The following is an 11,889-nucleotide window of genomic DNA, read 5'->3' as shown; positions in this document are numbered from 1 at the left end:
TACACCTTATTCCACCATTTTTCCCTTCTTTTATTAGGGTCATTCATCGGTCTAGAGACAAGTTAAGTATTTCCAGTGATGCTGAACTAATAATCTTTAGAAATAATTTGGTGAAGATACTTTGAAAATATTTAGAGAGAATGATAACTCACCGATTACTCTAAGTTCATTACGAAGTATCCACTGATGGGCATCGTTGCTTCTTAAAAAATAAATCTTCAAAACTAAGAACTAAAATTTAAAAATTAATTTTTCAAATAGAGGTAATACGCCGCCACATGCTTACCCGTGGATGCGTTAGCACATAAAAATATATCAAACTTCTTAGTTTGAGTTTGCTACGATGATAACAAAATTTTATTTCCTTCCTTTTTCTTTGTTAGGCAAGGATTTAAGGAGAGATGCTACTGAGCAAGGAGTTTAGTATAACGAGAGCTGGATGACCATATTATTCTTGATGATCAGTAGCATGTATATTATTTCTGTATTCCTTCATGGGCTTGTTGCTATTGGTATTTGAAAACAGTATTGCCTATGATGCACTTTTGTTAATCTGTGGAACTGCTATGCCTATTTTTTGGATGGTTGAAGATTTCGATGAACTGTTAGTTTGGTGTACAAGAATATTATAGCTGTGTAATCTTATTCTGATGAGGTAAACTCTCACAGTAGATGGATATTAATGGTTGCTGTTGATTGATAGACTTTAAACTTTTTTATGTTTCAATAAGTCATTAAAAGAAAGTATTCAATGTTTTATTTTCTAGTTTCTTATTTTACAGAACGTTTCTTTTGTGCGTCCTCCTCCTGTAATCTGAATACTTAACAAAGGCCAATTAATTGAAGTCATTAGCTTATTGAAACAGAGAGGAATAATGGTCAACAAGTTTGGCTACAAGATGACTCAAATCCTCTCCTAAGTCTCTTACAACTAAAGACGAAAGCTAACCAATATTTTTTTGTAAGATTAGTTAAGACGAACCGGAAATAATCTACTATTATGCTGGTCGAACAATACCTTTCTTAAAAGAGAAGAATAGAAAAAGCTAACACTATGGGCAAGAGATCCATAGTTCTCGTCAAACTAAGGGTGGAGACCCCACACCTACTTTGGATATTAAATAACGGCTGACCTAATCAAGTAAACGATGCCGTTCGAAGATTACTCGTTAACTGGTTCTATAATTATGTGCATTAACGTGATCAAGATTAATCGTTCTCTCAATAGAAAAAAGACTTCAAACTCTTTGTTTAGTTTCTATCTTATTTTCTTTTCAAATAACATTTAATTAAGAAAGCCTAATTTAATAAAGATTTTTTTTTAAAGCAGAAAGAAAAAATATCATTCATTTGATCCATTTTTCTATTGAAACTATGTGCTGCTGCTTCGCTAGGTATTGAGGTGTATTAAAAGGAACTTAAGAGGTTATTAAATCAGTTAAAATATATGTATTTTTTTCGTTTTTATTAACCAGTTACAGGCTGCCAAGTACTCTGCATGCAGGAAATGTCCTGCGACTGGATCTGTAGGTAATCCTCATTCCTAACGGATGCCCGTTAATGTAGTCGGGCCCCACATCAACGCAAACCTTTGGCGCGAAAGTTGACCGTTATAAACTCTTTCTTCTATAAAGTGTAGGGGGACTTACAAGTAGATCCCTTAAACTATTGTCTATTTTCACATTAGCCCCTAATTTAAGTTTGTTAGTGCAATGTAAGACCATTAATTATCTACTTAATTTTCTGTTAAAACTATTGTCTGCTGTCACGCAATCAATTTCCTATTGTAATCTTTTTTAAAAATAATAATAATAATAATAATAAGGAAGATAAAAAATGATCAAGTGACATTTTCTATTAACACAGTCAGAGGATAAAAAAATATTAAATAATTGAGGGTGCAAACATTACATTAAAAATGAGCAATAGAAATAGAGCAGGGGATAAAGTATATTAGTTCTTTTTATAACTCCTTTTCATGTTAATTATTCTTATTATTATTTCAAAGCCCTCCATAGTGGAAGCCAAAACCTATATATAGTCTTTCAAAAGAGAGAGAGAGAGGAACCAATCTATATATATTAACTTTGTTAGGAAAGGTTGAAGAGAGGATTACATATTAATGATGCCTCCTCCCCCTTCTCGTAAGCCCGCGAGTTTTCTCACCCAGGCTAATGCTCTTTTCAGAAAGAACATCGTCTTCCAGGTCTCAAAATCCCCTCAACCTTCTTAAGCCATTGCTGGGATTGTTTATGAATTCTTTTCTAGTTTGTTGATTTATTGATACATTGTTGATATCTATATATATATATTAGCTGGTTGTTCTTGGTGAGCTTTGACCTCTTGGTTTTGTGGGCTTCATTCTCTATTTTGGATGATCCTTTGAGGCATTACTTCGAGTATTCCCACTTCTTATATAGATCTTATCTTTCGTGGTTTAAATGCACTTATACATTAATGACTAATTATTTAAGCAATTTCTTTGCTCTTAAACTTTGCCACCATATATGCAAAAGTCGCATAAACCTCATACATATTTCCCTCGAAACATATCCAAGGAAACAATATTGGTCGTCTTTATTTTGCCCAGGTTTGACCCATCTACTATTTCTGGTTAAAAACGATTACCATTCTGTTTTTTAGTTCTTAAATTATTTACCAAAATTACTATAATTGTTACTATGTACGCACCATATAATCTAGGTAAATTCTTGTTTTGATATACATCGCTTTTAGAAACTGATCCGCTTAACAAAATCTACATGCGTGATAAAAGTAATAGTAGTTTGGTAACGGTCATAAATTTTATGAGTAATAGATGGGTCAAAATTCTCACCCTTGAGGAATAATTTTTTTCGTATTTATACAGTTTCGTATTTCAAGATGATAACTAAATATCATAATAATTTCCCCTTTGAAATTTATCTCATCAATTTATTTTATATCAAATCAAAGAGCATTTATAGTAAATTTATAAAAAAAATAAAAAATATTTTTTTCTTCGTATTATATCACATCAAAAGTAATTATTATATTCTCATTTTAAAATATAGGTGAATATGAGAATAGTTATTTTTAAAAATAACAAAAGAAAATATGTATTCTAGAATTTCTATTATTTCTAAAGCGAATGAGGTTATTTATTTTGTCTCTAAAGAATTGCTAGTTTTGTACTTTGGAAAGTAAGTGATAAAATGAAAGATAATTAATTGATCCTCTTAGAGATGTTGCAGCTCGAATTTCTCCCTTCAGATCTCATAATGCTCGTCTTCAAAGAAAACTTTTCTTACAATATCCACTCGATTGTATTCTGTCGGTATAACACTTAATCTGATGTTCGATTTGTTTCGTTTATTAGGATTTTGTGTTTGTTTCAGAAAGTCTGTCATTGTGGCATACAATGTGAAGTTACTAGTGAGTGAAGATGGAGGCTTCTAAATCTACTAATCCTGTTGCTAAATTTTGGCTTTCTTGGTTGCAGAAGCATAACCTGAACGGGAATATTAGTCTTGTTTCATTCCCAATTGTTATTTGTGTGATAATGATTGCCCTGCAAACAATAGTCAACAATGAACTAAGGGCAGCATATAGTTGCGGTTGTCGCTGTGTCGACAAGAATGGAGATGGTTCATGCGAGAATGTATGTGGAATTGAGTACTCCTCTCCGAGACAGTCCTTAAGTTGTCCAATACAGCAGCCTCCAAAATGGCCTGCACTGCTGCAAGTTCCTAGTCCAGAACACCGGAATGACTATAATCTGGTTGCAGATATGCCAGATCACTCGTGCAGAAAGACACGGTCCTGTCCTGCAACTGTGCTATTCACAGGAGAGAATCAATCTCTTGCAAACAGTGAGTAAACTTGCGAGAATCTTTCGACTCTCGCAGATCATTCTTTCATCTATTTTGTTTTCCTATTCTGCAAACTTACAATTAATTCTGACTGCTGATGTTGGTAGGCTTGGCATCAAATCTATTTACGAGTGCGACACCTACAAATATTTCAGATTTCTTGAGTGCGCTGTCGCTGGTGAACCCAGTGAGTTTCTTGAAGTTAATTGTCTTGGATCTAGGCCTTGATTTCCTATGCAGATGCATTGTCTATGTAAGGCTAATAATTTTTTTGGCGTAAAAAAAAAAATTCAGGGAACCGACACAAGTACTGGATATTCGGTATTCATTGAACCTGCTTTCGCCTCCGGTAGATCTTTATATCTTCTTCAACCCCTCTGTGGACCAAATTCTACATATATGGTTCCTATTCAGATAGCAAATGTTACGACTAGACAAGGTATCAGAGCTCTCTGGATTTGAAAACCTCGTTTATTTTTATTCAAAACAGGTATGCCAAAAGTATGTCACAATTCTCTTGCAATGATTTTACTGAAGCTAACTACATTCTTATAATGCCAAGCTTCCCGTTTGAGATTTACCCTCTGAGAGAAAATCCTCACTTGTTTTTTTTCTTTTCATAAACATAGAACAACTAATCAGGTAACATAGCATGTGATCATCCTCATATTGATACAGTCATTTCTGTGTGCCACTTCATGATTTAACTGCGTCATTTTTCTTCTGTGAGTTCCCTTCATGTTGACTCTCGAATTACCAAATTAAGTTTCCTAATTATCTGATGTGGATGCAGAAATCCAATGTGTTCAAGGTTCGCATGTATGGCGTGACAGTTCAGCAGAGATAGATGATGAGCTCTTTAAGGGCTATCGACGAGGCAATGGAAAAGGAATGATTAATGAAGTCGTTTCTGGTTAGTCTAATTTCTCCGTTTCACATATTTAGTTAGCTCCTCATTATCATACATGGTGATTGACAGAGCAGAGAAGGATCACATTGTTTCTCTTCACCTTACAGCTTATGATTTTTCGAACTCCAATGAAAATAACTTTAATGTGACTATTTGGTACAACTCAACCTACAAGAATGAGACTATATGGCGCTATCCTGGATTGATGCGTGTTCCACGCTCAGTAAATATGGTATGGCAAGACTAAACTTCTTGCTAGAAATCTTCCATTTTTTCTTAATAACAACTAGAGCCTTTATTTGAAAGTAAAATGGACCTAGAATGCTATTTCCATCATATATTCAGCAACTTAATGTTTTGCATGGTATTCAAGTGGCATATTGAGTTTGAATTCTTTAGATCTTACACTGAAATTCCTGGACTAGCATTATTTCTTTTCCTTTGATTTTCGACTGTCTTCGTGTCTTTCTTCGCGTGTGCCTGTCCTAGGATTTGGTTTTTTCTTCCATCTCAGTTTTAATTTCTTCCATTATGCATGTGTAAGTCCCTATAACCAAAATCCTGTAGTTCCTAACAAGTAAAAGTTCCTGAGTTGACAATTTTAACAATGAGGAGCTAAAGCACACTATTTGTGTAGAAAATTATGCTACTTTTTCCTTGTGTAGTCTGCATTTCTACACAGAGATAGAACTTGAACATTGAACAAAGCAAGCACATTAAGTGTTTAATGTCACTATGATGTTCACTAACAACTTCATGACCACCTAAATAGTTGCACAGACTGTACTGCAGCATTGTTCTTATCTCCCTGTTGCAATTATAAAGGTGAATTCCTAAATATTGTATTATAAACAGAGAGCACATGTATATATGTATTTATATACTGAGCCCTTGATTTTGTGTTTCACTGAGTGAAATTACAGATGCCGTATATCGTGTACTGCATATTCTTATATAGTAACAAAATGATATTTTCGATCGCTTTTGAGTTTTGACACAATCTTGAGTGAGCCCTTACATTCATGGACATTTATTTTACTGCCTTCTGCTTCTGTCTATGTTGATTCCTTTAACTGTTGAATCCTATCCAGGTATCAAATTCTTATCTCCAGCTCTTACGCGGTGTTGGTTCAAAAGTGCTACTTGAGTTCGTCAAAGAAATGCCGAAACCGGCTACTCACATATCCTTAGATTTATCTTCTCTCCTTGGTGCACTTTTCTACAAGTGGGTCATTGAGCTATTACTTCCAGTAAGTATACAATTAAATCTTTCATTTCCTGTAAAAGTAGAAAAAGAAAAGGTATACCACTAAATTTTGGCTTGCTCCAAATTTTCAGGTTTCGTATATGTCTAATTAGAACTTTATGTTCTGATCTCAAACACAAATGACAAACTTCGGCAGTTTCATTCTATTATCTGAATACAGATCATTACTTCATTTTAGACTTTAAGTAACTTATTGATTTATCTGTATTACTTGACAAAAACAATGTAGCTGGAACCATTACCCAAAGGTTTTGTATTGTTGTAGATCAAGACTCCTTCCTAAACTAGCTTTTCTAGGTGCCTCCTTTGTTTCTTCTGTGAGAGCAGTGCAGTGCATCTGCATCTGCATCTGCATCATTCCTTCTCTTAGACCCACCTTACATATGAAATAGGATAAAATTAATAACAAGCCCTACATTTATTTGGTGATTTTGTTCGTTTCGCTATTCTTTTGCAGGTTATATTGACTTATCTGGTTTATGAGAAGCAACACAAACTAAGAATTATGATGAAGATGCATGGTCTTGCAGATGGTCCATATTGGATCATTTCATATGCTTACTTTCTTCTTATATCTGTCATCTATCTGCTATTTTTGGTGATATTTGGATCTTTCATCGGTAAGTGGGTATTTCAGACTTACTAAGGAAAAACAGTTCATATGGAAAAAGTAACTAATGGTGTTATTTTATTTTACAGGGTTAAATTTCTTCAGGTTGAATGACTACAGCTTACAGTTTGTATTCTATTTCACTTATGCAAATTTGCAGATACTGCTTGCTTTCATACTTGCAGCATTTTTTTCAGATGTCAAGACAGCCCAAGGTCCAAAATTTCTTAATGATCTTAATCCCACTTCTAATTTTTACCAAATGGCTGACAAAAGGTTTTTTCTTTTCTTTCAAATGATAGCAATCACGTACATATATATATTTGGATCTGGCTTCTTGGTAGGATATTTGTTTCGCGCATTAGTAGAAGATACATCTTTCTCAAGTAAGTAAATCCAGTCAAATTAACGATCTCTTCTTACGACTGTAAGTATTTTACATGAATATTATTAGCTAAAGTACTTATAGTTTTCTTTTTCTATATTGTTTTAGGGTATTGGGTTTGGATTTTGGAGATGATACCAGCATTTTCCTTATATAGAGGGCTCTATGAATTTAGTCAGTACTCTTTCAATGGAGCATACATGGCAACTTTTGGAATGTGCTGGAATGACTTGGATGATGTTGCAAATGGATTGAAGGAGGTCATGAAAATTATGGCTTTCGAATGGTTATTACTTCTTCCTGTCGCATATTATGCTGATAAGATCGCCTTGATAAGAAGAACAATCAGAAATTATCATATCGTAGACTATTTTCGGCTCAAGACTCTATATGTTGGACACTTTTCAGTAAGGATGGCTCCAGAGGAAGTAGTCGTCCAAGTGGAAAAACCTGATGTTATCAAAGAAGTAAGTCAAACTGCATTACAATGCAATCTTATGGCACTCTTTAAAGTTCCTCAGTAGAATCTAATGTCTCCAATTCCATGAACTATAATATCAGCAGAGATATCCAGTAGCTAAGGCTGTCGTATTTTACACAAGACCAAAGTTTTACTTTGTACAGAAGCTATCATGTTCCAGTTTCCATGCAAAATAAAGTTTGAAGTACTTGTTAGAAATGAGAACATGAAATAGGTTTACTAGACATTTGTCCAGATGAGCTAATCCCAAAATTATGACATATTTATATCGGATAGTAGCCGAAGCTAACTAAAAGTATTACATTTAGCTCTTTTTTACCACATAGTTATGTGAATTACTACAGTAATAAAGACAAAAAACAATATTAAGAATGAGTAGAATTACCTCTTAGCTATTTTCAGATGTTCTGTTTCTGTGTTTGCTCTCATATTCCTGTAGACCCTCAGATACTCTTCTACTGCATAACTGCTAATCTTTCTAGGATTGTTCCATGTTATCTAGAGGGAGATTGTTGAAGATCAACTGCGTAAATCTACTAATGAAAGGTACGCCATCATCTGTGACAAACTCAAGAAAGTGTTTCCTGGAAGGGATGGGAACAAGAATAAAATTGCAGTTCAAGATTTATCTCTTGCTTTGCTGCGGGGAGAATGCTTTGGCCTTCTTGGCCCTAATGGTGCTGGCAAGACCACCATACTCAATATGGTTCGTGGAATGACTACCATCTCTTATTATAAACCAGTTTTGATCATACTGTTATATTAAATCAGGTAGTAATGAAACAGAAAATCACTGTCACACCTTGTTTTGTTTTTGTTACGATTCAGAAGGTTTTTCTTACTTCTGATACATGCCAGAAAAGAAAATTTTACTTATTCAGTATCAAAAAGAATACTTTTATTTCTGGTAGACCTCTTTTATAGTTCATATGGTGCTTCTTCACTTAACCAGAGTGATTTCTTCTTGTTAGCATGTGATTGGGTTCACTAATAGCTATGATAAAATCATGTTAATAATATCATATCTTGTCAGTTGTGTTTCTGGTATTCTTTTTACAAAGCTTAGATTTGTTATTCTATCTCTCTTTCAACTCATACATGGATCAACATCTTGCAGATGACTGGACTTACAAAACCAACATCCGGAAATGCACTTCTTCAGGGTTTAAGCATCGAAACTGATTTCGATAAAATCTACACCAGCATCGGTGTTTGTCCACAGAAGGAGTAAGATAACACTTACTTGTAAACTAATCTTGGTATTAGATGATCAGATATGTAACTGTTACTCTTTGCTGAAAAAAAATGCAGTATGATCTGGGAAATGCTGACAGCTAGAGAGCATCTACTGTTTTATGGTCGATTGAAGAACTTGCAAGGCTCCCAACTAATAAAAGTAAGTGCAAGAGGTGACAGACCTAACATTTCATCTTTATATTTTTTATTGTTGCATGGAACCTTAACCAAGCCTTTCAATTGGAAATGGATACTAATCAGTAGAGTTAGTGCAGATGAGTAGAAATACAGATAGTAACTCTGAGATATCTCCATTAGATCATCAATCATCAATCATCAATCATTAACCTATAAGATATTTACTTAACAAACATCCTATGATAATGCAGACTATAATATAAGGCAGGCAGTTATAAAGAAGGACAAAGGTCAACACCTAAATAGTTAACTGCATCTGTATAAACATAAGATTAGAACAGAAGAACTTCACAAAAGAGTAGGAGAAGCAACTTCTAGGTATTAACCATTGATGATCATTAGAATAATTAATATAATATGCAGAGCAGAGATAGGTGAGCATCCACAATAATTTATCCTAAGAGCTCGTATTACTATATTCCATACTGACTGGATTTTGTACGATTTTGCAGGAAGTTGAACAATCTTTAGGAAATGTTGAGCTACAACAGACTGAAGTAGCTGATAAACAAGTTAAAACATATAGTGGTGGCATGAAAAGGAGGCTTAGCATTGCTATATCATTGATAGGAGATCCTAGAGTATGCATGTTATTACACTATTTCCTTCCCGTGATTCTGTTTTAATTCTGACCCGTGCTGACTGTATATATTCGAAAAATCCACTAGGTTGTTTACATGGATGAGCCCAGCACTGGATTGGATCCTGCTACTAGAAAACTAATGTGGCAAATCGTGGAGAGAGCCAAGCAGAACCGAGCAATAATACTTACTAGTAAGCAAAGCAGAACCGAGCAATAATTCTTACTAATAATCTCCAGTACTAAATTAATGGGCTCTAATGAATCCATTCTAAGGTTTGTCAGCAGCAATGTCATTTCTGGTTCATATTATTTCTCTCATGAAAAAATTGTGGCTTCAGTATTTGTTCTGATTAGAGGTTTCAAATATCATATTTCTTACTAACTTTCTTACAACTCGCTAACAAGATTATCTGTATGGCTGTAAATTTCAGCACACTCGATGGAAGAAGCAGAACTCTTATGTGATCGCTTAGGGATATTTGTCAATGGGAATCTCCAATGCATAGGAACTTCTTCGGAGGCAAGTTTCTTTCTATCTCCAATGTAACAGTAGCCTGTGTATCAAAAGCTTACGGATGCTGATTCGTGACAGCTAAAAACTCGATATGGAGGATCATATGTCTTTTGCATAACGACGTCTTTGGAAAATGAGGAGAACGTGGTGACTCTAGTGCGCGAACTCTCTCCCAATGCAAAAAGGATATATAGTATATCAGGAAGTCAGAAATTTGAATTGCCAAAAAACGGAGTAAGAATTGCTGATATTTTTCAAGCTGTCCAGTTAGCCAGGGAAAGGTTCACTGTATATGAATGGGGTTTAGCTGATACCACCATGGAAGATGTCTTCATAAAAGTTACAAAAGGGGCAGAATCAGTGGATGTATCTCATGATGAAAGTTTCTGATCAGCAAAATATTCGAATCGGACTGTGTCAAGAAGAAAGGTTCATACGATCATATTGCTTCCTGCACTATTGGTATCATTTTAATACTTCATATGCTGAGCTATTCATGCTGAGCCTTGCTAATTTCCTTTGTCATTAATGTCATCTCCAGGAACTTTCAGTGGTACAAATTCATTGCCGCTAATAGATTTGAATGTCCCTTGCAATTGCTTGCTGCACTTCCATCTCTCTTCTTTCAGCCAATGTATGAAAACATTCTTCTTCTTCTTCTTCTTCTTCTTCTTCTTCTTCTTCTTCTTCTTCCAGTGTGGGTTTCAAAAAGTTAATCGTGTCCTTCATGTAAATGGTAGATGATATTAACCTTCTCTTCAGTCACCCTCTCCAGCAAGTGTACACGAGGAATCTGCAAAAATGATAGAGAGATTCTATCTAATTTTGATTGGACTCACTTCACCTTATCGGAATACTCATCATATGGTTTCAAAATTGAACTTCCATGGTACTCAACAGCAATGTGGAAGAAACTTGGTTAGAGATCGATCCATCTATATTATCCCTCATCAATTTTGTCCTTTATCATTCCCTCGTGAGCCGTGAATAAGAAAAATGCGTTTATACTCCAGTTTAAACTTTATCACAGGAAAGTGACTATATAATTTGATGTCATCGAGCAATAATAATGGAAAATGTTACCTTCTATATCCATCATTCATATATATATAAACCAATAATAGAGCAGGAAGCAAAGAGTGCACCTTAAGGCATTCTCTTTGGAATAGTGTTGAGGGCGGTATCAGATTGTCCCTGCAGTTGGAGTGATGGAATTACATTGTACCTGAAATTCTTGCCATTCAAACTGCCTTAAGTATCAAGATGAAGCGCTGCAAACAGAATTTCAAATCAGGCTATAAAAAATATGCAAGATAATAATACTTTCACAGCATAGAAAAGATTCTTATCCTCCTTTCACTTAAGAATATTGCGAAGACAGCACATTCCATTCTATTTTTATTTCATGGTTTGCATTTTCAAACCAGTAAAAAGCTTTAAGCCCTGTTCACTTCGGATAACTTTTTTCTTATTCCAAAATACAATCCTTTATTATAGATTAACAACTAAATATTATAATAATCCTATTCTAGAATACAAACATTATTCATCAAAATTATATTTTATACCACACACCAAATTTAATTATTAATTTACCCTTAAAATCTATCCCATTAATCTACTTTATATCAAATCAAATAGTATTCATAATAATTTCATAAAAACAAAACATATTTTTCTTCACCTTTATATTACATCAAAAATAATTATTACATCTTTATTTTAAAATACAAGAAAATATAAAAATAATTATTTTTAAAATAAAAACTTTATTTTGAAAATAACAAAGAGGAATAATTGACTTCATTTTTGAAGTAAGCGAGACCTTAATGTCAAACAAGTAGCTGAAGCCAT

At 34.1% G+C, this 11,889-nt stretch overlaps 1 protein-coding gene across 1 annotated transcript; it reads left to right on the top strand.

Moving 5' to 3' along the window:
* The first annotated feature begins 2,125 nt into the window (after positions 1–2,125).
* LOC140765059 (ABC transporter A family member 7-like) lies at positions 2,126–11,782 on the top strand. The gene is made up of 18 exons (XM_073103975.1): positions 2,126–2,206; positions 3,482–3,851; positions 3,959–4,038; positions 4,146–4,290; positions 4,645–4,764; positions 4,869–4,993; positions 5,853–6,011; positions 6,486–6,648; positions 6,728–6,853; positions 6,941–7,024; positions 7,132–7,490; positions 8,007–8,210; positions 8,622–8,731; positions 8,816–8,900; positions 9,391–9,519; positions 9,607–9,712; positions 9,953–10,041; positions 10,114–11,782. The coding sequence occupies exons 1-18, from the start codon at positions 2,126–2,128 to the stop codon at positions 10,423–10,425; spliced, it is 2,847 nt and encodes a 948-aa protein (XP_072960076.1). The 3' UTR covers positions 10,426–11,782.
* The last annotated feature ends 107 nt before the right edge of the window (positions 11,783–11,889 follow it).

This window comes from Typha angustifolia, chromosome 8, assembly GCF_048772165.1.
Source record: "Typha angustifolia cultivar Huaian chromosome 8, ASM4877216v1, whole genome shotgun sequence".
NCBI classification, from domain to species: domain Eukaryota; kingdom Viridiplantae; phylum Streptophyta; class Magnoliopsida; order Poales; family Typhaceae; genus Typha; species Typha angustifolia.
This window is presented reverse-complemented; position numbering and strand designations above follow the sequence as displayed.